General features: G+C 47.6%; 1 protein-coding gene across 1 annotated transcript in view; it reads left to right on the forward strand.

Annotated features, from left to right (window-relative positions):
- The window catches only part of fat2 (FAT atypical cadherin 2), a 97,729-nt gene that overhangs the window by 68,030 nt on the left and 7,766 nt on the right, over positions 1 to 21,933 (forward strand). Inside the window, exons 18-28 of the mRNA XM_031746293.2 lie at positions 410 to 547; positions 633 to 776; positions 4,556 to 4,753; positions 5,564 to 6,164; positions 6,250 to 6,450; positions 7,991 to 8,148; positions 14,555 to 14,993; positions 16,840 to 16,993; positions 19,797 to 19,890; positions 19,981 to 20,129; positions 20,215 to 20,489. Coding sequence (XP_031602153.2) covers positions 410 to 547; positions 633 to 776; positions 4,556 to 4,753; positions 5,564 to 6,164; positions 6,250 to 6,450; positions 7,991 to 8,148; positions 14,555 to 14,993; positions 16,840 to 16,993; positions 19,797 to 19,890; positions 19,981 to 20,129; positions 20,215 to 20,489 — 2,551 coding nt within the window. The remainder of the gene's footprint in view (positions 1 to 409; positions 548 to 632; positions 777 to 4,555; positions 4,754 to 5,563; positions 6,165 to 6,249; positions 6,451 to 7,990; positions 8,149 to 14,554; positions 14,994 to 16,839; positions 16,994 to 19,796; positions 19,891 to 19,980; positions 20,130 to 20,214; positions 20,490 to 21,933) is intronic.

A 21,933-nucleotide genomic window follows, 5' to 3' on the forward strand; every position in this document is an offset into this window, starting at 1 on the left:
ACCAACCCAGAATAACTAAATGACTCATTGAAGTTATTACATTAAAGAGATAAAAAAGCACGATAATGATACTGAAGCTTAAGAGGCTAAAAATCCAAGTCCAATCTAATGCTGCATTAAAAAGAAGGTGAGAACAATTGGGCTGTTGTGAGGAAGATGCACAAAATCCCGAGCTTCGCTGTACGGACGCAGCTGCTGAAAGCTCGAGAGGCTCGATGTGAAGAGTCCTTCAGCCAAGGATCCACATTCAGACCTTCGCACAGAGCTCAGCTCTCCGTGACCTTTGACCCGCTCGCGACTGAACTTGTCGGTGTGTCGTGGGGATGTTTTGTGTGACCCCTGACCTCCACAGAGGTAGGCAGAGTTATTCCTCTCCCGCTTTCCATCCTTCCTTTTTCTCCATGTCCAGGTAACTGCCACAGATGAGGACGGCCCGGTCAATAACCTGCTGCGCTACTCGATTGTGAGCGGCGACCTTCTGCAGCAGTTCTCCATTGACGCTCGCAGCGGTGACATCACTGTCCGCACTGCGCTGGACAGAGAGGAGGTGAGCGTGCTCAGGAGCAATGTGAGCTGCGTTGCATTAAAGAAGCAGCAGGTCACGTGAAAACTCTCCCTCTCCTCATCTGCAGATCCCTCACTACTCCCTGACGGTGCAGGCAGCCGACGAAGGCAGCCCGCCTCTGTCCTCGGCCGTCCTCGTTGCCGTCACCGTCACCGACGTCAACGACAACCCGCCCGTCTTCTCTCAGGTCAACCACAGTCTGCTGCTGCAGGTAAAACAACCCGAGCGTCACCCACGCAGGCTGGAAGCCTTTATTCATTTAAATTATTAATGTTATTATTATGCTGACAGATATTCCCCAGATTCCATAACTCGTGTTCCTGACGCCGTTCGAGTAACAGCCAAACTGTAGTCGACCTAGAAAACAAGCTTTAAAATGAGCTGCAATGAGCCCAACACACCACATTTGAGGGCTGATGAGAGATTCTCACCATGTTCTGTAAATATTCAGACTTTATATCCTCAGGTCAAAGGTTTCCTTCTTAATTTGTGATTTTAATCTTGGAGAATTTCTCTGCTTTTTTTATCCCTTATGTGTAACTTTCTAAGAAAAACATCCCCATTTTTTTGTACATTTGTTGTTTTTTGATCCAAACTCAGTGGTCCATATATTCCCCCACCTCATGCTCAGGTTTCTAGTCACTCTGTCACCCTGCAGATATGTAATGTGGGCTTTAGGATTGTTTCTGTCCTAATGAATCCTGGATCATAAATGGATTTGATCGCTGAGCACATCACAGGTAAGGCGGGGAGATTAGGTTTGTGCCTCTGCAGCTTTAAAAAGACACAATCATGACTGCACCACACGCCTGCGTCAGGAAAAAGAGAGTGATGTTGAGGGGAAGAAATACGTGTGTACCCAGAACCGGCCAGAATGAATCACCTGTCATTAATAAGCTCGGCTGTCCTCAGGGAGGACGCCACAGTTACAGTCCTGTGTGACTTTTGACACCTGTGGATAAACACAGACAGAGACGAGCGCGTTAAGGTGTCCCGTAAAGCAGCTGCTCGGCCTAACAAGGTGATAATGGAGACAGATGACCCAACAGCTGCAGGTAATTAAAGAGAGCTCACTACAGGTGACCGTTTATCCACCTGTTAGCACTCTCTGTGACAGGTGGATATATGCTGCTCCGTCATCAGAGCGGTTTCTGAGCTTTCAGGGATCAAAGCGGCAGAAACACATCAGCGTTTCGCTCTCACCTGAAACTTCTAATTACATTGCAAAGTCAAAGCTTTCACTCCAGTGTGTATTTTTTGGATGCTTCATTGGGATGTGGATGCCCGCATGCCTACATGCGTTGACATGAATTCATGCTGCTGGCAGTCCCGTCGCACCGCCTCACTGACAGTTACTGTTTCCCCCGCCAGCTCGCAAACTCCCATCGAGTCGCTGATCCAGGACCGAAACGCTGCCAAACCCAGTGTGAAGACAAATCTAGACTGGGTTATTGTCCCATCTGCCGACAGCTCCGCAGCCAGCTCTGCCTGATGGAGAAACTCTGCCCAGCAGATGGATGCTGTCAGTGTTTCTCAGACAAGTGGTGCAGGTCATTCATGGTGTTTGCAGAGTGTCCTCAGAGGCTGCAGCAGCTGCTGATGGACTGTAGCTCCAATACAGCCATCAACCCCAGTGAACATGCTTCACCCCTACATTCAACTGACTTTGATTCATGTAGCACCAAATACACACAGACACACCCACACACGTGTGGATGCAGTGTAGAAAGTTTCCTGGCTCACAGACTTCCATAGAATCTCCATTTTAAACCAGCCCGAGGAGTCGCCCCCTGCAGGACGTGAGAAAGAATGCAGCTTTAACATAATTGCACGTTCCACCTGCACATTGGTCTCGCTATCATGAAGTAGAGATGGCACGAAACCACTTTTTTATGTCCGATACTGATATCATACATTTGGATATCTGCCGATACCGATATGAATCCGATATAGTGTATTTTTTAATCAATAAAACTGTTTTTTGTAATATCTTGCTGCCTTTTGTATAAGTTCATACTCAAGTAAAAAAAAAAAAAACACTAAAGCTATTCTGTTATACCTGTATGCAAAAAATGCACTGCACCCAAAATATTTCATAGTTCAGCAATACTGATCAGTCTAATAAACTTAAACCTACACATTCCTCACTTCTATACATTTTACATCAGATTAAAACTTTGGGTGTAAGATTCAGATAATTATTTATTAAAAGCTAGACATTTTAAATGAGAATAAGGAAGAAAAGTATCTCTTTGTGCCCCCTTTTCCCTGTTCATGCCCTTTCGGCCCCCCTGGCTAAACTTTGCTAGACCTGCCCCTGCACAGTTACCAGCCGTCAGCTACGTAGAAAAGGATCCTGGTGTAGAAAGTAATATTAAATAAATTCTAACAACAGCTTATCAAGCTTAAACGTGCTGCTGTTGTTCAGCCGCTGGTTTCCTCTTTCTGGTGCAAAGTGGGCCAAAAACAAACAAGAGAGACGGAGTCGCGACAGAAAGCCGATCAGCTGATCATTAAGCAGTTTCCTGATTGAAGTAACAACAGGAGAGGAAGAGAGAATGAGAGGCAGTCACTCCATATATCGGTTGTTAAGCTTAACGTGGGAATGCTTTACAAACATTCAGAGATGAACTTACACAGTTGCTTCACTTCTCTCTGGGATAACTTTCTCGGAGATGAAATGCCGGTTTGGTAGCGAGGCTCCAAATGCTCAACCAGACCGCTGACAGGTCTCGCACCCACAGCCGCTCTATCACATGACGCATACTGCTCCAACGTGCTAAGGTAATGAGCTGAGTTGTGCCATGTCGCTAGTTTTGTGAGGTGCTTTCATGATATTTAATGGATCAGATTACATTTTTTATTTCACTCCGATATCCGATCCAGTAATTTAGGTCCGATACCGATACGTAACATCGGATCGGTCCATCTCTATCATGAAGCTGAGCTTCGTCTCTGCTGTGTCCTGTGAGGCATGCTGTAATTGGAAGTTTGAAAGTCCTCTTCCGGAGGTGTTGCACGTTTTAGCCCATTAACTCTGAGTAGTGTATACTTTACTGCAGCCTCTCCCAAAGTACGCTGCATGTTTTTAGATTGATAAGCTGTTTTTCCAGGAAGCTCTGGTTTCTATTAATTCCCTACAATATGAAAATCAGCATGCAAAGCCTCTTAAATTACTTGAGATAGTAGGTAATCCATCACAGCAAACAGCTGAAGGTCTTCATTATTTTCTGGCACAGTCAGTGGAAACAGGAGGGAGTCACTTTGCAAACAGCTTCCATTCCGGCGCCGAAGCGTCTCTGAGCTTTACGGACATGCCGGCTGTTCTTTAAATGACCAGCAAACATGGATGGAGTGCTAAACAGGAAGAGTGTGATCAGTGTGGCTCTGTGCAGCACACAAAAGACATTTGACATCCATCCATCCATCCGTCCGTCCACCCACAACGCCATCCATCCGTCCACCCACAACGCCATCCATCCGTCCACCCACAACGCCATCCATTCATCCACCCATCCATCCAGCCATCCATCAATTCATCCATCCATGCTATCCACCCATCCATCCATCCACCATGCCGTCCATCCATCCACCCACCCATCCATCCATTCACCCACCCACCCATGCAGTCACTGAGCCTAAACAGGCCAGTGTGAGTGAAGTGGATGTGAGCCGAATGTGTTTGAGTGTAATAAATCTTCACATATTCCTGCAGACAGAACATTTCTAACTCTCAGATTAAATCCCACAGAATGAGCTGGAGGATGTTGCAGTGTATCTCCCATCATGTGCTTGATGTCATGAAAAAGGCAGAGCAACTATACAGGCAGTGTTGCATGTGAATAATTTAACATGAGGTAGAACATACTAAATCTCTGGTTAATGGGAGCTCTGAGGTCGATGTTGGAGCTCTGTGATGCTAATGAGAACATCCTAAAAATGACGACCTGTTAGTAGAAGCCCAAAACTGAATAAAAATGTGTCCCGCAGGAGGGCGAGGCGGTCGGCAGCAGCATCCTCCAGCTGGTGGTGATGGACAAAGACACCCCGAGGAACGGCCCGCCTTTCTCCTTCCACATTGTCAGCGGGAACGAGGACCGCCGTTTCCATGTGGACCAGGGCGGCCTGCTGTCGCTCTCTGCTCCACTCAGGAAGAAGGTGAAAGCTCACCATCAGCTCAAGATACAGGTGAGAAGCTTCAGGTTGCCCTCCCGATGCAATGCTCAATTTCCCTCCACTTTTCTATTTTCTTCTCTTGTCTTTCTCTCACAAACTCTCACTGCAGGAAAGACATGTTAAAAGGTTTGTCTCGGCTTTGGAGGTGCTGAGCGTCGCTCCCGGCCTCAGCCACTGTGCTGTCCGGAGAGGTGAAGAAAAGTTAGAACAAAGTCGTCTTTATGGTTTTCTGTGGTTCTGAATGTCAAGACTCACCCTGCACACCCAGTAACAATGACTGAATTTAAACACAGGAATTATTTAAGCTGGAAAAATGAAAGTCAGAAGAATGACCCGGCTTCAACTCTTCACTATAATCCATTTACAGAAGGGGTTATTCTGAGGGTTCAGGCTGTTTCAGGTTGCAGCTGATGGTGCATATTCGTGTCCTGCACTGTATGGATTTTGTTGGCTGGAACAAATATATTTTGGGATGCTGAGAGATGATACTTTGCTCCAAAATGCTGCATTTTTCATTTTGTTCTCTGCTGTTAGAGGGAGAAAAAAATAAATAACAGTGGTTGGATAGCGTTTGATTGATCACGACAAAGAAACAAAAAGACCAATATGAAATGTGAAATACAATTTTTTTTTTTTTGCTTTGATTGCAAATGAGAAATTTTTTTATTTATTAGAGAGCATTAGAGAGAAGGGAGACACGCACCTGCACAACTGTACATGCATAAGGAAAAACAGACATGTTACCTGGCCCAGCTTCTACATTTCGTAAGAACATTATTTCGTAAGAACAAATCAAATCATTTGTCCTTCACCTTTGCCCAGGTGACAGACAGCGGCCACCCTCCCCTGTCCTCCATCTGCGTGGTCAACATCAACGTCACCGAGGAGAGCAAGTATCCTCCCTCTGTGGTGCCACTGGAGGTCTCCATCACCACCTCCGGAGGGCTGTTTGCAAACCGGGTCATCGGCAGGCTTCATGCCTCAGACCAGGACGTGCAGGACGTCCTGACCTACAGCCTGGTGTCGCAGAGTCCCGATGACAGGAGCTTCTCCATAGACCGGGCTGACGGCAAAATCTGGGCAGACGAACACCTGGAGGAGGGCTCGTACGCACTCAATGTCAGCGTGAGCGACGGGAAGTTCACCGTCTGGACTGGGGTCAAAGTTCACGTGTGGGTAGCCACTCAGCAAGCGCTGGACTCTGGACTGACGCTGCAGCTGGACAGGATGTCGCCGGAGGAGTTCCTGGGCGATCACTGGAGAGGCCTCCAGCGCAGCCTGGGACAAGGGCTGGATCTCCCCCGGCAGGAGCTCCACCTGGCCAGCCTACAGCAGCGGCCCGACCCCCGAGCCCTGGAGGCCCTGCTCATCTGGAGGCCTCAGGGCGGCCCCGTTCGGCCCCTGCCCACCAGCAGGATCGCAGGTAAGCGTGGTGCACGACCACACGTGGTCAGTGAGATCAGTGTTCAGCATGTGTGCCATCTGACATGTTGGACTCTTTGGTGCAGGCATCATATCGAACATCGAGGACTCTCTGAGCCTCAGCATCCTGAGGGTGAGTCACAACGGCTGTCTGGGAAGCGGCTGCCCACCGCGAGGCTGCAGGAACTCTGTACGGCTGTCAGGAGAGAGGCTGGGCCATTTCACCACCGCCAGAGCTGCTTACATCACCCCGCAGCACACCTGGGAGAGCGCCTGCCCCTGCAACGGTACGTCCACCTGTCTGTCTGTACTCAGAGTGTATGTGCATATGAGCTGACAGGGTGCAGCAGCTGTTTCTGACATCTTCTGAAGAGCAGCATGTTTGAATCGAAAAGTTCAGACCTGCAGGTTTGCAGTAGAGGATGAGTCTGCTGCAGTACAGTCATGTGACTGAACATCCACAGAGGGCACAGCGTCCTCCTGGGTTATTCAGCTGTGGTGTAACTGAGCGAACCGGACGTGAGGCCAGTTCGGCTTTTTATTAAGTCCTCTGTCACACGTGTAGGACTAGGCTTCTAAGCAAGGTTTCTGTTCGTGGAGGCTGGTGGCTTTAAAGTGAATATCGTTGTAGGGTCTCTACCTGGAAGACTATATATATATTGCATGCTTACGTGCTGTGTTATGATGACGAGTATACTGACCTCCTAACCCCTGAACTCACTCCATATTGAAACAGCTGCAGAGAAAATTATCTTTTCATGCTGCAGTGTGTGCAGCTGGAGTTTCGTCCTTTTCTTCCTGAGATCTGAGGATGAGGAGGGTAAATATTCTCACCAGTGTCAGCCTGTCCTGGTGCATCATGTGGTTCAGCCTCCCTGCTTTCTTCTTACCGGTTACACAAACTGAACTGAGGGAGTAAATTCCCAGATGCTAAATTCCCAGATATACTGTCAGTATTCCCTCAGCACCGCCATTACACCTGAGCAGCGGGCCACATTGGGATTTGTGCAGGCATTCCTGTACGGATTATGGCTGCAGGGGGTTTTCCTCTGGAATGCTGATCTGCTGGCTCTTCTCATCACCACCATGTCTTACTCTACTTTTTACCCCTCTGCTCTTAAAACCAGTAAAGGTTGAGTTTTGTGCTGGATGTGCCACACTGCAGGTCCAAATCCAACTGCTGCCGCGTGTTTCTCCAGCAGGTCAAAGTTCACAAACTTCAGTTTAGAAAAATAGTAAAAATCAGAGTTCCTGGGCTCTGATCCACTTTGGTGTTGTTAGTAAACCTCCCCACAGGCGTCATTAAACTTTCATCTTTGAACAACTAAAAAACAAAAGCAGAAGAGAAATTTGCTCGTGACTCTTATTTGCTCTGGGTTGCTGCCGCTGGACTCGTGGTTGGTTGTTGACGTCTGTGCCTGACTCTTTGCTCAGTTTTTTTCCTTTTCCAGTAACAACATCAAATAAATTTTCTGTCAGATCAGAGATCACACATGACAATCAGGTTGCCTCTTCGTTTCATCTGAAGGTGTAAAAACATCAAAAGAGCCCCGCCTTTTAACACAGATAAGGATTATTAAAGATTGGTGGATGCTGAGCTGATTTGGTGAGACAAACATATGATTTCTGATCTCTGAAGCTTGCCGCGGTGGCGCCGTCATGGTTGACACGGTTAAAGTCTGAAAGACAAAAGTTGTAGAAGTCATCCAAAAATAAAAATCAGATGATTTGCACATTTACTCAAGAGAGGATGAACCAGGCAAACGCCTGGCCAGCTCATTCTTCTGTGTGTGACCTCTGCTTGTGTTTCCTCTGTTTATGTCTCAGAGTCAGCGCTGAGGTTCGACAGTAGGTCCTACCTGAGGTACCTTCACCATATGGACGAGGACAACCAGGACTTCAAACTGTCGCTGAGGTTCAAGACGATCCAGAAGCAGGGCGTCATTGTGTCCACCAACAGCAGCATTGGCTGGGGAGCTTTACAGGTACGGATGCATCTGCGGCACTGTCATCAGAGAGCCGGACATCTTTGGTTTTACAGCTGATGTAGTTTTCCTGAGAACACATCTGAGCTCTCACTGTTTCAGAAGTGTGCGATGAATTATGTCTGCCTGATCCTGTTGAACGCTGTTGTAGTGTAGGGTTTTGTGTGAGAGGTTACCCAGAATGCACTTTGTTCCAATTTATTCTGACTCTGAGAGAAGCTCACAGAAATGCTCGAGTGGCTTCGTTAAATACACTAAAGTCATTGCAGCGGATTAGAGGGGTCACATGACCGGATCAAACCAGGACCTGTGTCAAGCATCTCCTCAGCCAGCGTAGAAGCTTCATGCAGGTCAGCTATTCAGGACCGCATCTGAAATTCAATCAGGCATTTAGGACTCGAGCACGTAAAAGTACCCGTCACGCAGAGATACAAGAAAGGAATGACTGATATGCTCTCGATTTGTCGGGAGAACCAGCATGGTGGTACGGAGTTTTATTTCAAAGCAGTGACTAAAGAAAGCTGAACATCTCCACAACAAACTCCACTCTCACGCTGGCCTGCCTCGTCAGCTCACAGAGGTCCGGGACATCGCTGGAATTTCACACCGAAGAAGGCAGCGTCATCTAAAATGTCAGCGACGCCAAAAAACAGGCGTACTGACCCAGATTCACTGCAGTGAGAAGAACACAGACCAGCGGCTCGGCGGGTATCAGATACTTCACACACACACAGACACAGCGGCTGGCACACAGGAGCAAATCAAATATCGGTATTTACGATGATGTGAGTGGGGATGAAGTGAAGCATCAGGTCATATCTGTGAATATCTGAAGGAAAGGAAGAGAGGGGCATGAAAATGAGAACAGCAGGTATTGGAGAAGGGGGGGTTTTATAGCCTGAGGCCGGAGGGGGCGTGAAGGAGTAGTGGTCCCACTCCTGAAATTCAGATGATATCTCCGTTTCACAAGCTGGAACCACATCCTCTGTAACGATGAGGGATGAGGAAGCATGAACTGGTGCTGCGGTTTGGGGAAGGCCTCGAAGGGGACTGCAAGACTGTTTATAATTGCTTCTTGGGAGATGCTGATGAGTTCTGTGATGCTAGGGTTTAGATCTCGAACGTCGTGGCTGAAAATGGAGGAACGGGGGTCGGAGCTGCCTCTGCGTGGGGGGCCAAGGCTCTGAATGTCTGGAGGGAGAGACAAGACAGGGAGTCAGCAATGGAATTGAAATGGCCTGGAATGTGTTCTGCTCTGATTAGGAACTGGTGGGTGACTGATAGCCACGTGAGCCGCCGCATGAAGGGCATGATGGAAGGGGAATTGCTTCGGCCTTTGTTGATTATGTCGACTGCGCCGACGTTGAGGATGGATCTTTTTGACTATTCATGACACAGTGAGGCTGCGATGACTACCGGGTAAATTTCGTAAACGGCTGACGAAGGCAGGAACCGCTCGTGGATATATTGACGGAACTCGGGAGGCCAAGCTGAAGTGAACGTAATAGCCCCCACAGCCGGCAGAAGGGGCGGCATCTGTGTAGAGCTGAACGTCGTCGGGGTGGGATATTTGTGCCCGGAGGAGGATTAACTCTGTTCAGTGAATGAGAGCGGGGACGCTGAGATGTTAAGAAGAAACGGAATAATGTAGCCTTGTTATCGGATCAGCGAAAGCAGATGCCTCTCTCTTTCAAAACTCGTTGGAGACGGGTGACGGTCTAGTCGGAGATCTTCGTCGGCAAAGAATCTTTGGGATACCTCACCGGAGCGTGGGAACGGGGGCGCAACCTCGGAGTTGACCGCTGAGATGGATCGTATTTCCGGGAAGCTCTGTGGGGCTGGAGACACGCCTCAGGGCGATGCGGAGTGGAGCTCTGCCGTGAACTTTACGGGGAGTGGATATTCCTCTAGTAGCAGTTCAAAGGTTGTAGTTTCGCCGGGAAGGGGAGCGACCAGAGCCGCTGTATTGTTGAATGGAGCGGAGAGAGGAGTTCCGGGGGATGCAAACGGCGGACCTGACAGCTGCCCGGCGAGGACGGCTGCTGGAAGGCGTGCCAGACGGCCGGCTGTAATCGGGCTCTCCGTGGCGGCTCCACTAGGAAGTTTAGGTTGCAGATCCCGGACTGCCTCGGGAAAATCAGGTAGCGAAAGAGTGAGGTCTTGGTCCGATGGGCTGAGCGACAGGGAATCCATGATGATGAGCCGAAGGGTGAGTAGGAATCAAGCTCTTAGAATTTTGCGAGGCGTCTGACGACGAGGGGTGTTCGCATGAAGATGAGAACAGCAGGTATTGGAGAAGGGGGGCTTTTATAGCCTGAGGCCGGAGGGGGCGTGAAGGAGGAGTGGTCCCGCTCCTGAAATTCAGATGATATCTCCACTAAACATTTGACAGTTACAAAGAGATGCCCAGCTCAGGGGAAACTTCCTGTGAATGAAGGAATCAGAAATCCTTGTTCCGCCAAATGCTGCACTTTTCTTTCATTGTGTCTCAGGACAGCAGCAACAGAGACACGCATGTCTTCTTACCTGCTTGACTCTGTAAAAGAGGAAAATGCGAGCACGCTGCTTATTGTGCACGTCTGTGTAGGAACTGTATTTCATCTCGATGTGTGAGTGTGGAGCAGATAACTGGAACCATCGTCCACATGTGGATCTAGTTCACATCCAGATCACAGCAACGCTCACCTTGGGTAACTCTACTCTGTGAAGTAACAATCAGCCCCTATGAGCTGGCGCTTGGTGACAGTGGGGAGGAAAAATGTATGTTTTGACCCTTTGGAGTCATTAGTTTGGAAAATCCTGGAAGCTATGCATGGGTTCTCTCCGGGTACTCAGGCTTCCTCTCACAGTCCAAAGACATGCAGTTAGTGAGGACAGGATAGGTGCGACTGGTTGTCTGTCTCTGTGACAGACTAGTGACCTGTCCAGGGTGTACCCTAGACCTTTGGTAGCCAGGATTGACTCCCCCCGCACGACCCTGACAAGGATAAGAGGATGGAGTAAGGTGATATTTTGCCCCCCGACCTGCAGAGTTTCACAGGCTGCAAGTTTCTGAACTTAAAAAAGAAAAATCTCCAACATTTATTGCCTCGGTTCATGGAGCAGTACAAGGAAGCTTTATTAAGCTGACAGAAAATAATGAGAATAATGAACAGATAACTCGTGACCCAAACCTGGTTTGATGGATTAGAAATTGAAGACTGAAATCTCTTGATGACATTTCCCCTCCTGTGCTTTCCTCCTCTATGAGTTCTCCGGCTCAATATTCACTCGCTCTCATTCTCAGGAAATTTCAAAAGCACCATTCAGCCTTTCTCGGGGTTCTCCTTCCTGGGCTTTGGATCTCGGTCCCTGCTCGCTTCATTATGAGCAGAAATGGCTTCAAAAAGAATTTCTGAGCAGCAAGAGCTCCCTCACCTGGGTTTGGTTCAGAGAAACTTCCTGAACATACGAGGCGCTATTCATACACCTGATTACCCGGGAGGACTGAGCTGATGTGCGTATGAGTGTATTCTTCCACACCTCATCAGTATTCTCTGTCAGCTTTCACACCTGTGGGACAGGAAACGCACGCTCACCTTCAGACCTGTTTGTTGCCGCTAATTTCTTTGTTTCTGCACGCGTGCGCTTGGACTCGGCTCTTTTGAAATGGAAATGTGTGAGCGTGTGGATGAAAAGCTGCCAGGGTGAGAAGTGTAGAACAGGAAGAGGTGATGTGTCACTCCTGTGTGATGAGGAGTGTCAGTGAGCGCGCTCCACACACAGTCAGTGTTTCTGCAGTGACACAAAACGCCTGAAATGTCAGTTTAGGCTTTTATCCCGATGAGAGAGCAGGAGGGAATCCTGCTCAGAGTCTCATTCAGCAGTCGTCCTTTTGTTTTATTAAATTCCACCAGTGTGGGTCTGCGGCAGGCGAGGCTCTGGCCTTTCTGTTACTCACTTTGCTCCGCAATCAGAGCGGAGGAGGTGATTGACAGAACTGAAGAAAAGGAGCGCTAAGCTGTCAATTAATTGGTCAGTCTGCGTTCCAACCTGAAGAATGAGCTGGCGGTGCCAGACATGGAATTCCCTGACGGGCAGCTGGGCTCAGCTTTAAAGACAGGAGATAGGCGGCATTTGACCACTCTGGAGCCTCTCAGGGGAGGTGTTTCCTGTCCAGCTGGGAGGAGACTGGGGCACACCAGGAAACTCTGGGGAGATTATATTCCTTTAGGAACAACTGAGAACTGAGAAGGCTGTGATGTAGGGTTAGCAAGCCTACCCCATGAAACCCAAACTGCTACGGAAACATCGAGGAGGCTTGGTTTAGAAGGAGGACCTTCACACTGAAGACTAAGGACTTCTTACAGTGAGGAAGCAGCGGGACTGAAAATCCTTCTTTAAGGAAGATCAACATCGGTGCACGGGAGGAGGAAAGGCACCCCACAGAAAAGTGATGAATATGTCCAATACTCTGAGGACCATATGAGTGAAAATGTAATTACATGTCTCCCAGGTTGAGTCACTATTTATCCCCTAAAAGAGTAAACAAAAGTTAATGCGCTTTTATGCTAAATGTGAGAGCATCGCTCCTGATAAACATCGCGTTAGTGACATCAGTGTTTAGCCTCAGCCTGATGCTGAGCAGTCTGAACTGCTGCCTTTCATCCTCCCAAAATTCTCTCCCAAATGCTCAGTCATCACCTGAATTCTGCAAACTGTTAAAGACTAGCGTTCCTCAAAAAGACTGGATTTATATCCAGGATGTGAGGATGCACACTGCCTGTCAAGTAGCTCGACTGGACAGGTATGCAGCTTTCTGGCTGTGCAGCTCTTCTCAAAACCCAGACTCAGTCCTGATGCAAGGAGCCTCTTTGAGTTTCTTACATACCTCTGTTGTCCCCGTCCAAGTGAAGACACACAGGATCACAAGTGTGAGCAAAGCTGAAATCTAGCCCCAATTCACTCACTTTAATTAACACAGCACCAAATCATAACACTAGTCATCTCAAGGCACTTTGTATTGTAAGGTAAAGACCCCACAATAATACACAAAACCTCCACATTCAGACCACCCCCTCTCAGCAAGCACTTGGCGACTGTGGGAAGGAAGAACCCCCCCTTAATGATGAAACTGAGCAGTGAATGAAGTAATGCTCATAAGTGTTCGAGATCTCTCTGCATTTGTTTTCCTGCCATATGAGCTAACGGTAGCGCAGGGAAAGGTGCGTGTGCGAGGGTTTTTCCTCTTTTTAAAAAGTTGGAAACTTAAAGTTTTTATTTTAATGTTTGAAGCGCGTCAGATTGGTGAGTTTTCCTTCTTTGGCCTGAGCTCGGCCTTCTCCCTCTTTGTCTCGGTTTGACACCAGCGCTGCAGTTTGCCTGCGTGCAGCCGCAACACACATCACACACTGTGGGCACTCTCCAGTTTACCAGCAGCACTGAAAGGCTGTGATTTATAGAGGGGCGAAGCACTGATGCTGCAGAGCTGAAATCTCTGAGGAGCGGGATTCGACTCGTGCTGCGCTGATGCTGTAAAAGCCCGAGTGCATCAGAGTGCCTCAGCGTGCCTCAGCTCCCTCACACGGCTGCCATAAATCACACCCGGAGTCACAGGAATGCACGTGAAAAAGATTAAAGACAAGCAGCACGATTCAGGCCTCAGCTCCCTCCTTCAGCCCCGTGGGCTGTCATTGATCCATGAGAAGAATCCTGCAGGTCCGGCCCCTCCGATATGAATCAGTGCTGAAGCTTTTTACTGCCACAAGAAAGCAAAGCGAACATGTGGCAGCGACAGAGAGCAGAGCAGCATCACCCAAAGGATGGCCTGAACGCTCCAGAGGGCTGCAAATAAAGACAGGAGCACACCGAAACAGACACAGCAGCTATCAATAATGCATCCCGGCCTCCAGCGACCAGCGAGGCCAAAACATCCATGCTCCTCGGAAGTTGGAGTACGGCGGTGTTACATGTAGAAAACATGACCTGGCTTTGGGAACGCTGAGTGTGCAGAAACTTTGAGAGGCCGCTCAGTGCACAGCATGACACGGTGAAGGACTTTTGACCCCATCTGTCTAAACTTAGAGACATTTTTGGCATTCATTAAAAATGTGAAACATAAGTCACAACACGAGCGTCTAAATGAATGAAGATGAATTTAAAGCAGTATTTTGAGATGTTTTCTAACAAACTACAAAATCAACATTGAGTGATGGAACCACTGAAACGAATCTGAAAGGAGCATTAAACGTCAGATCTGCTTCCAAACATAATGTTAAATAATATTCTTTGTTCATTTAACAGTTTCTTCTCCCCAGAAAGAAAGAAAATAATAAGAGTCAAAGACTTACACTTAGAAACGGAGTCAGACGTATTCTTCTCTGGTTTTCGTGCATGTGTCTCACTGACCTTTGTCTTCCTCCCTCAGCTGACCGGCGGAGAGCTGCTCTTCAGGTACAGATGTGGAACCGCCACACCCGGATCACTGCTGATCGGCTCTCATATGGTGTCGGACGGCCGCTGGCACAGCGTCCTGCTGGAGGTCAACTCCTCCTCGCTGAGGCTGACCCTGGACTGGCAGCATCCGGCGTTCGCCTCCTCGGCTGAGCCGTGCCGGATGCTGCGCTCCCATGGAGCGTTGCTCTTTGGTTCTCCTCCAGAGCTCCACCAACAGCCGCATAATTTCAGCGGCTGCCTCGAGGGCCTGGAGCTCAATGGGGAGCCAATCAGAGCAGGCGACTCGGCGGAGTGGAGGGGGTCAGGGAGCAGGAGGGTGTTTGGGGTGTACCAGTGCTGCAGCGGGGGAGGAGTCTGCGACAGCAGCCCCTGCAAGAACGGAGGTGTCTGTGAGGAGGACGCCACGGGAGGTGAGTCGCCAAAAACGAGATTTTATTGAAAGTAAAAAAATAAAACCGAAATTTCGAGATTCTGCACAGAACTTCTTGAGACAGACACAAATGTCCACACTTCAGGGCCAACGTCCCAAGTCCAGCTCAGGGCTCTTACAACATTTAACGTCCTCTCAGCCTCCAGTTTATCCCGCCAAAATAAAAGCAGGAAAAATGTGCCAAAACATAAGGAAATACCACACAGTGTGTGTTCTTTTGTTTTTATGAGTACCTGGTAGCACATAACCAAGTACGAGAGCCAGAAAAACTCAGTCCTAGTTTAATTAGAATTTTTGTTATGGTGACTTTTTAAAATTAGATAAAAAAACAAACAATGTGAGCTCAGTAACCAGACACTCAGTAACCAAAGTACAAAAAGGAGAACAAGTGAAGTACCACAGGAGGAGGAGATGGAGATGGACGGGACTGAAGCTGCTTCTGGTTTGAGTGAATCCGTGAAGGTCCGTGCACAGACGGTGTTAATATTTCGCCGAAAGAGCTTTAATGTTCGCAGCTTTTATTTCAGTCAGAGTTTCTAACAGGGAGCTGATCAGACATCACCAAACGTGTCTGAACATGGGGCTCGCAGAGAGGACGTCCAGTAGTGAGTCATATAGTTTAGTTCAACAATAAAGTGTGTGACAGCTCAGGGTTTGCAGACCTGCGGAGAGAAGCCGTCGCCCTGCAGCAAACTCTCAGCGCTCAGAAACTTAACGAGCTTCTCCAAACTAACTGCTACTGTTTGTGTGTCCATCTCCATCTCCAGCCCGGGAGCGCCATTGCTGTCCCACAACCATTAAAAACGCATTAGTGAGCCAAACCTGGTGACACGTTTCTTCCTCATGCGCTGCCTCAAATAATCACCAAAGCTGCCGAACATCACTGAACTTTCTGAGCCTTCAGATAGCATGTGACCAATTCAGCAGGAACCCACACCCATTGGAGCTGAGGGGCTCCTCAGGAGGTTCAGCTCCATTTGTCCTCCTCTGCTCCTCCTCTGAGGAGGATTCGAACAACCGAAAACAAAAGATAAAAAAATTAAACTTAAAAGAAAAGTTGCTGTTTTTGCTCCTGCAGTCATTTTTATCTAATCACTAGGAGGAAAACACAAAAATTTTGTGCCTGCAGGTGGTGGAAGTAAAGCTTTTAATGAAGAATCAGCCTCAGTACAGCTGCAGGGCAACGTTCAGTTTGCAAGATTTTATGAAACTATTGAAACAAATATGATTTTTTTCTGTCCCCATCTCACAGTGTCATAGCAACAGCCGTCTCAAGGCACTTTGTATTGTAAGGTAAAGACAATAATACAGAGAAAACCCCAACATTCAGGTGACCCCATCTGAGAGACCGGTTGGGTAAAAACAAGTGTATCAACATGTCAATCATAGCATAGCCCCACCCTAAATCCTCGCCTGCTTCCTGTCCTTTACAAATCAGGAAAGTTTCATTTTTATCACTCACAGATTAAGACAAGTACAGAAGTGAGTTTAGATTGTAGATTAGTCGCATGATAACGGAAGAGTTGTGACCTCAGCCTGTGTCCTTGATCCCTGCTTCCTCATCCTGGTGGCTTCCCTCTCTGATTCTGGCTGATGAAACATGTTTGCTGCTCAACTCGATTCCACGTGTTATTTTCTGCCAGTTATCCATGAGAGAATAAACCTTGTGCAATTTTTCCCTTTAAACATCAACATGGTGCTGCACTCTCCGGACAGATCTCGCTGACCTTTGCTTTGATTATTTCGTGCCTGTAGGGGAGACTCGCTGTGGCTTTGATCAGTCGCTCTTGTCTCAGATGTCTGGGTGTGTTTTATTTACTCTGCAGAGCCGCGCTGCAGGTGTGCGGGACTCTTCCACGGCACCCGGTGCGAGCTGACCGACAACCCATGCGCCTCCCAGCCGTGCACCCACGGCAGGGTGTGCATGCCCATGGATCAAGGTTACCTGTGCAACTGCTCGCTGGACAACCATGACGCAAGGTAGGCACGTCCACACACACACCTCATTCACTGATGCTTTCAACCATCACAGCCACTTTATTAGGTACAGTGGAGCCTGCCTTTGCCGTCAAATCAATGTAAGCACAGAGTTTATCCTTATTCTTCATAATTTCTTCGTCTGGGCCCATCCCTGAGTGATACAGATCCATTCCTGTCGCATCATCCTCTCAACTCGAGGATCTATAGTGTGCAGGTTTCTGATCACCTACTTGACTTTTAAGGACTGACTAAACTAAAAATGTCCTCAAAGACCAAACAAACAGGCAAAAGTGATAACTACTTATCTCAGACAAAGGGTGGAAACCAAAAAGAGAGACCAAGATTCAAGTGCATGAAAGATCCTACAACAATAATCGAGAAGAGGAAAGATAAAATTGTGCATCAGATACTGAGACCATGGCAACAACCTCTTTGAGCATTAAAACGTGATTGGCTGATTAGATATTTGCTTTAGAGAGCTGCTGCTGCACATGTGCCACTGTGCAAAAAGCATACTCCAGTGATAACAAACCAATGTTGTCACACAGCTGGTCACTGAAACTAAACTGAAAACTAAACCTTTGGAATGGTCACTTCAGAGTTGGAGACCAGGTCTGCAACCACTCACAGTCAGCCGCCGTCTTCAGAGTGACCTTGGTGCATCGAGACCTTCATTTTTACCCTCGAGTACAATCAGGTTACACCCAGTCTGCAACCCGCTGAGTCGAGCCCCCGATTGCAGAGCGACGGGGTGCTGACTGACTGCAACATGTTGGCAAATGTCTGCGTTTATAAGTTAGACAATGATTATTTGCAAACCTTCAAATCTGCCAATCTGTCTGAGTGCGACTGCAGTCACACTGCAACCGTTTGGAGACAAGTTGTCCCATACCAGGCCATTGGATCTACTTCTGGGCTATTTTTTTCTTTTTATAGAGCGGTGAAACGAATAAAAACAAACTAAAATTGACATTTTGAGGGAAAATAAATAAAAACTGAAACTAAAGACATAAAACCCAGTCTGACACACACACACACATGCTCATCTTCGCTTGGCCACCCCCTCGCAGAGTTACGGCCACATTTGCATCTCCTTCCTTTCATTAAAGCTGCTTCGATCCCCGCGGCTCTGAGCCACCGTCCCTCTTCCAGGTGGGTTTGGTTTAATTCGCTGAATGAAAAATGGCTGCTACCGGATGGTAATTGCAGGCGGCGTACTTTTGCTTTAGGAAAACATGCAGGGATATTTTATCAAGCTGTCACCAGCACACAAGAGGAAATTTTGTCCAAAGTCATTCAGAAACGTTCCTCTGGTCTCCAAACCAAAGTCTTCCTTCAGATAATAACAGGAAACATATTTTTCTCTGCAAAGCGCTGACGGGATACACTCTGAGTGAAGTACAGCAGGGGACCCGAGCACCGGGGAAATGAACGGAGCTGCGGGCACATTTATGGAAAACACAGTGCCGGCTTTGTGTGTGCGCTGCCGCTCCAGCACTCAGCAATCAGAGCTGTGCCAGCAGGGTCTCAGGGTGGTGTTTCGTGCCCATGCCAGGTGTGAAGGTTGTAGGATCATCAGCCAATTTAACCTCCACCTCTGTGCTCCTCTCCGCTAATGAGCGCTTGTTCAGACAGGTTTCAGGACCAAAGAGGAAACTCTGGAGTTTGGGCAGTCTCATCAGCAGAGAAGCCCAGCTGAGGAGGGACAGGAGCTGCTGTGTGCGGCTATCACAGGAATCTTTTATCATTTTTTCATTTCATTTCCAACATAAATTCATTCTTTTCCTGCTCACAAAAGCACATCCTGCCTTCACCAGGCCTTCTAAAACCGTCAACCTCCCGGCCTTGTTTGGAGACTTGCAGCTGCACACATCTGGAATTGCTGATCACATCTGTTTGTCTCTGCTCTCTGCCTCAGAGATAGATGTGCTTTAATCAAACAGGGTCAACTTCTTCTCAAATCTGTGAAAGCTGAGTCTGCAGAGGAGGCACGCTCATGTGACACAGTTCATCTACAGCCCCGAGAACTCTCGTTCCTGAATTATGTTTGGGCAAACTTACATTCAGGTTCATCTCCTTGTACACTTTTGGACCGCTTTAATCATGACTGCTGTCCGAACTGATACTTTGACCGGATTTTCACTTTTGGACATTTTAGCAGGTGAAGCTAATTTGGATGGTTTCCTCTGAACGGGGCTCCACCTACCACATCCTAGATAACTAAATGTAGGACATGTCGCTAGGTTGGATTAGCACGGTGTTCATCTGAGAGTTTTCTAACCTGTTTTCCCTTTTTGTGTTGGAGTAGCGTTAAATTAAGTCTGCACGTCATGTGATCATTCTTCATCTTGTGACGTGAAAAAATAATAAGTGCAAAAAATCAGACACCTTTACATTGAAAAAGGAAAAGATGGTAAAAGTGTCTGTTCAGCACACTTTAATCACAGTGTGGGACGTCCCACATAAAGAGGGATCAGCCAGGTCTCTGCCAGGGGCGAAGTACTCTGCACAACCAAGTGAATGCTGACAGACAGAGTTAAAAACTGTGGATGCAGTCACATGAAATTCAGGTCCTTCTGAAACTAAAGCTGATGTTTGCTCTGTGAGCTTTGGGGGTGTAAGAGATCAGAATGGGACTGAAAATCAGTCCAGAGGTGCCCAAGGAGATGATACTGAATGTGAGGAGTGCAAAGTTTAAATCAGAGTTTTGGTTCTTTTCACTCACAGTTTGCTGTTTTTTTTGGCATATTTTAGTTTTCCATCCTCTGAAAGTGCTTTAATGTGTCTCCCTTTAACCTTTTAGGTGCCAGGACACAGGCTGTTCACCCAACGTGTGTCCTCAAGGGTTCGGCTGTAAAGTCACTATGGGTGCCATCCACTGCGAGCCGCTGCCTCTGGTCAGTCATGACGACAGACACACGTGACCTTAACGTTCTTTCTTCTTCAGTGGCAGCAGATCAAACTTTAATCATTTTCCCGTCCTTCAGGTCAATCCATCGTTTGGATACGTGGAGATCATAGAGATTGGTGCCGGTGTGCTCGGATTAGTCTTCTTGGTCGGCGTCTTTGTTTGCATCAGGAAACGACATGTTCAGCAGAAGAAGAAAAAACCCGTCTGCGTCCAGGACTCCAACGGGTAAGAGTTTTTGTTTCTGAAGTTATTCCCCAACGTATTCCATCAGATCTTATAAAATCTCTAACGTCAGCTGCTTCACCTGCAGGTACTTACAGTCCAGTCTAGCCAAGAGCCTCAAAGCAAACTCCCAGGAAGTCAACCCCATTGAGATGAGCTCGCTGGTCGGCCCAACCAATGACCTCGACCACACACCGTTCAGATCGCTACGTCCACGCAGCCAGATCGGTTCGTCAGCGGGCGGGTCTCCAAAGACGCAGGGGCCGGTCGTGTGCAGCGTTGCTCCCAACCTTCCTGTCAGGCCGCCATCGAGCTCTGATAACGACTCCATCAGGAAGAACCACTGGGACCTGGACTATGAGGGTGAGTGTTGGTTTGAATTGGGGGGCTGGGAGACTTTCTGATGAAACCTCGCTGTTTCTGCGTTTTACAGCTGTGAGCCACATTCAGACAGCTAAACACTGACTGCTTTAAAAAAAATAGGAAGCAGGGATACGAGATGATCCTGGTATCAGATGGAAGTAAAAGGTCTTTTTGAGCAGCCACCTGTCCCGCCTGCTGATGTGATCCATGAAAGTTTACCCACAATGCACTTTGGGGAGTTTAACAGTGCTGCACTTTATTCAGACTCAAAGATCCATCGTATGATGCTGCTTAGAGAAAAAAACAGACTTAGCATGAATGTAAAATGTTCGTGACTTGATTAAATATTAAAAGTTATTGTAGATAGAAATTTTGTTGATGTTGTGTGAAACGAGTTGAAGGGAAACGTTCCTCACACGCTTTCTTTCTTTTAGGCTGTTTTTATTTTACTCTCTGTTTTAAACTAAAGACTGGCCGATGATTTTCCACAGCATGACTAAAATATAAAACTCTCTGAGAGTGGCAGGGGTTTGGATTTTAATGGCACTGGCTGAACAGACGTCGGGGTAAAGGCTCCCTGATGGTCACATTCTTCTTCTTCTTGTGTAGAATATCACTGTGGACATCTTGCAGCTTTGGTCTGAAGCTGTGTGGGATTTTTTTGATAGAGGACACAAAAAGCATAACATAAATGTACAAGAGAAGGTGTTTGGACAGGCATGCAGATAACACCGGCATCCCTGCTGTGATCGATGCAGGGAAGCATGGAGTCTGTTTTAAAGAAGACTTTGATGTCCTCAGGGAAATAATTAAACTCTGACTCTTTAATAAGACGGCGTTGGAGTTTCAAATAATCCGACTGGAAAATCGTTTGGAGAGATGCCATCTAAGTCACCGCAGCATTTTCAGTCCTGACATAAAAGGTCAGAAGAGACACTGTAGTCTGTCCCAGGGGTTTCTCTGAGCAAACGTCATACATACACATTAAACACGAAGCTGAGTTTCCACCAAGCTGCTGATAAACGAAGTCACAAAGAGCATCCACATAGACCGCCATGTTAAATGCTAGCTGCTGCTAGCAAATACTGAACAGCAGCGACCTGGAGCTCGCAGGCAGCAACATTTGTGAGTTCAAGCAAAATGAAGGACGTTATCTCCTCGTCCAATCAGCTGCTGTCACAGACGACACTGATTAGCTGCAGTAATGGTTCAACTTTAGCAACACAGCATGAGCCCAAAAGTGGTGTTTCCCCTGGAAATAAATTCTATTAACAATCATAAAAAAGAACTTAACCTTAAATTCCTCAACAACAGTTAAGTGTAACTCCTGCATGTTGTCCTGCTTACTGGTTTATATGGAATATAAATAATCATATAAAATAGCTGCTGTGCGGTTCGAGCAGCTCCAGTTTCAGGGTTTTATTTGGATGTTTAACAACACGTC

Source organism: Oreochromis aureus, linkage group 2, assembly GCF_013358895.1.
Source record: "Oreochromis aureus strain Israel breed Guangdong linkage group 2, ZZ_aureus, whole genome shotgun sequence".
In the NCBI taxonomy this organism is placed as follows: Eukaryota; Metazoa; Chordata; class Actinopteri; order Cichliformes; family Cichlidae; genus Oreochromis; species Oreochromis aureus.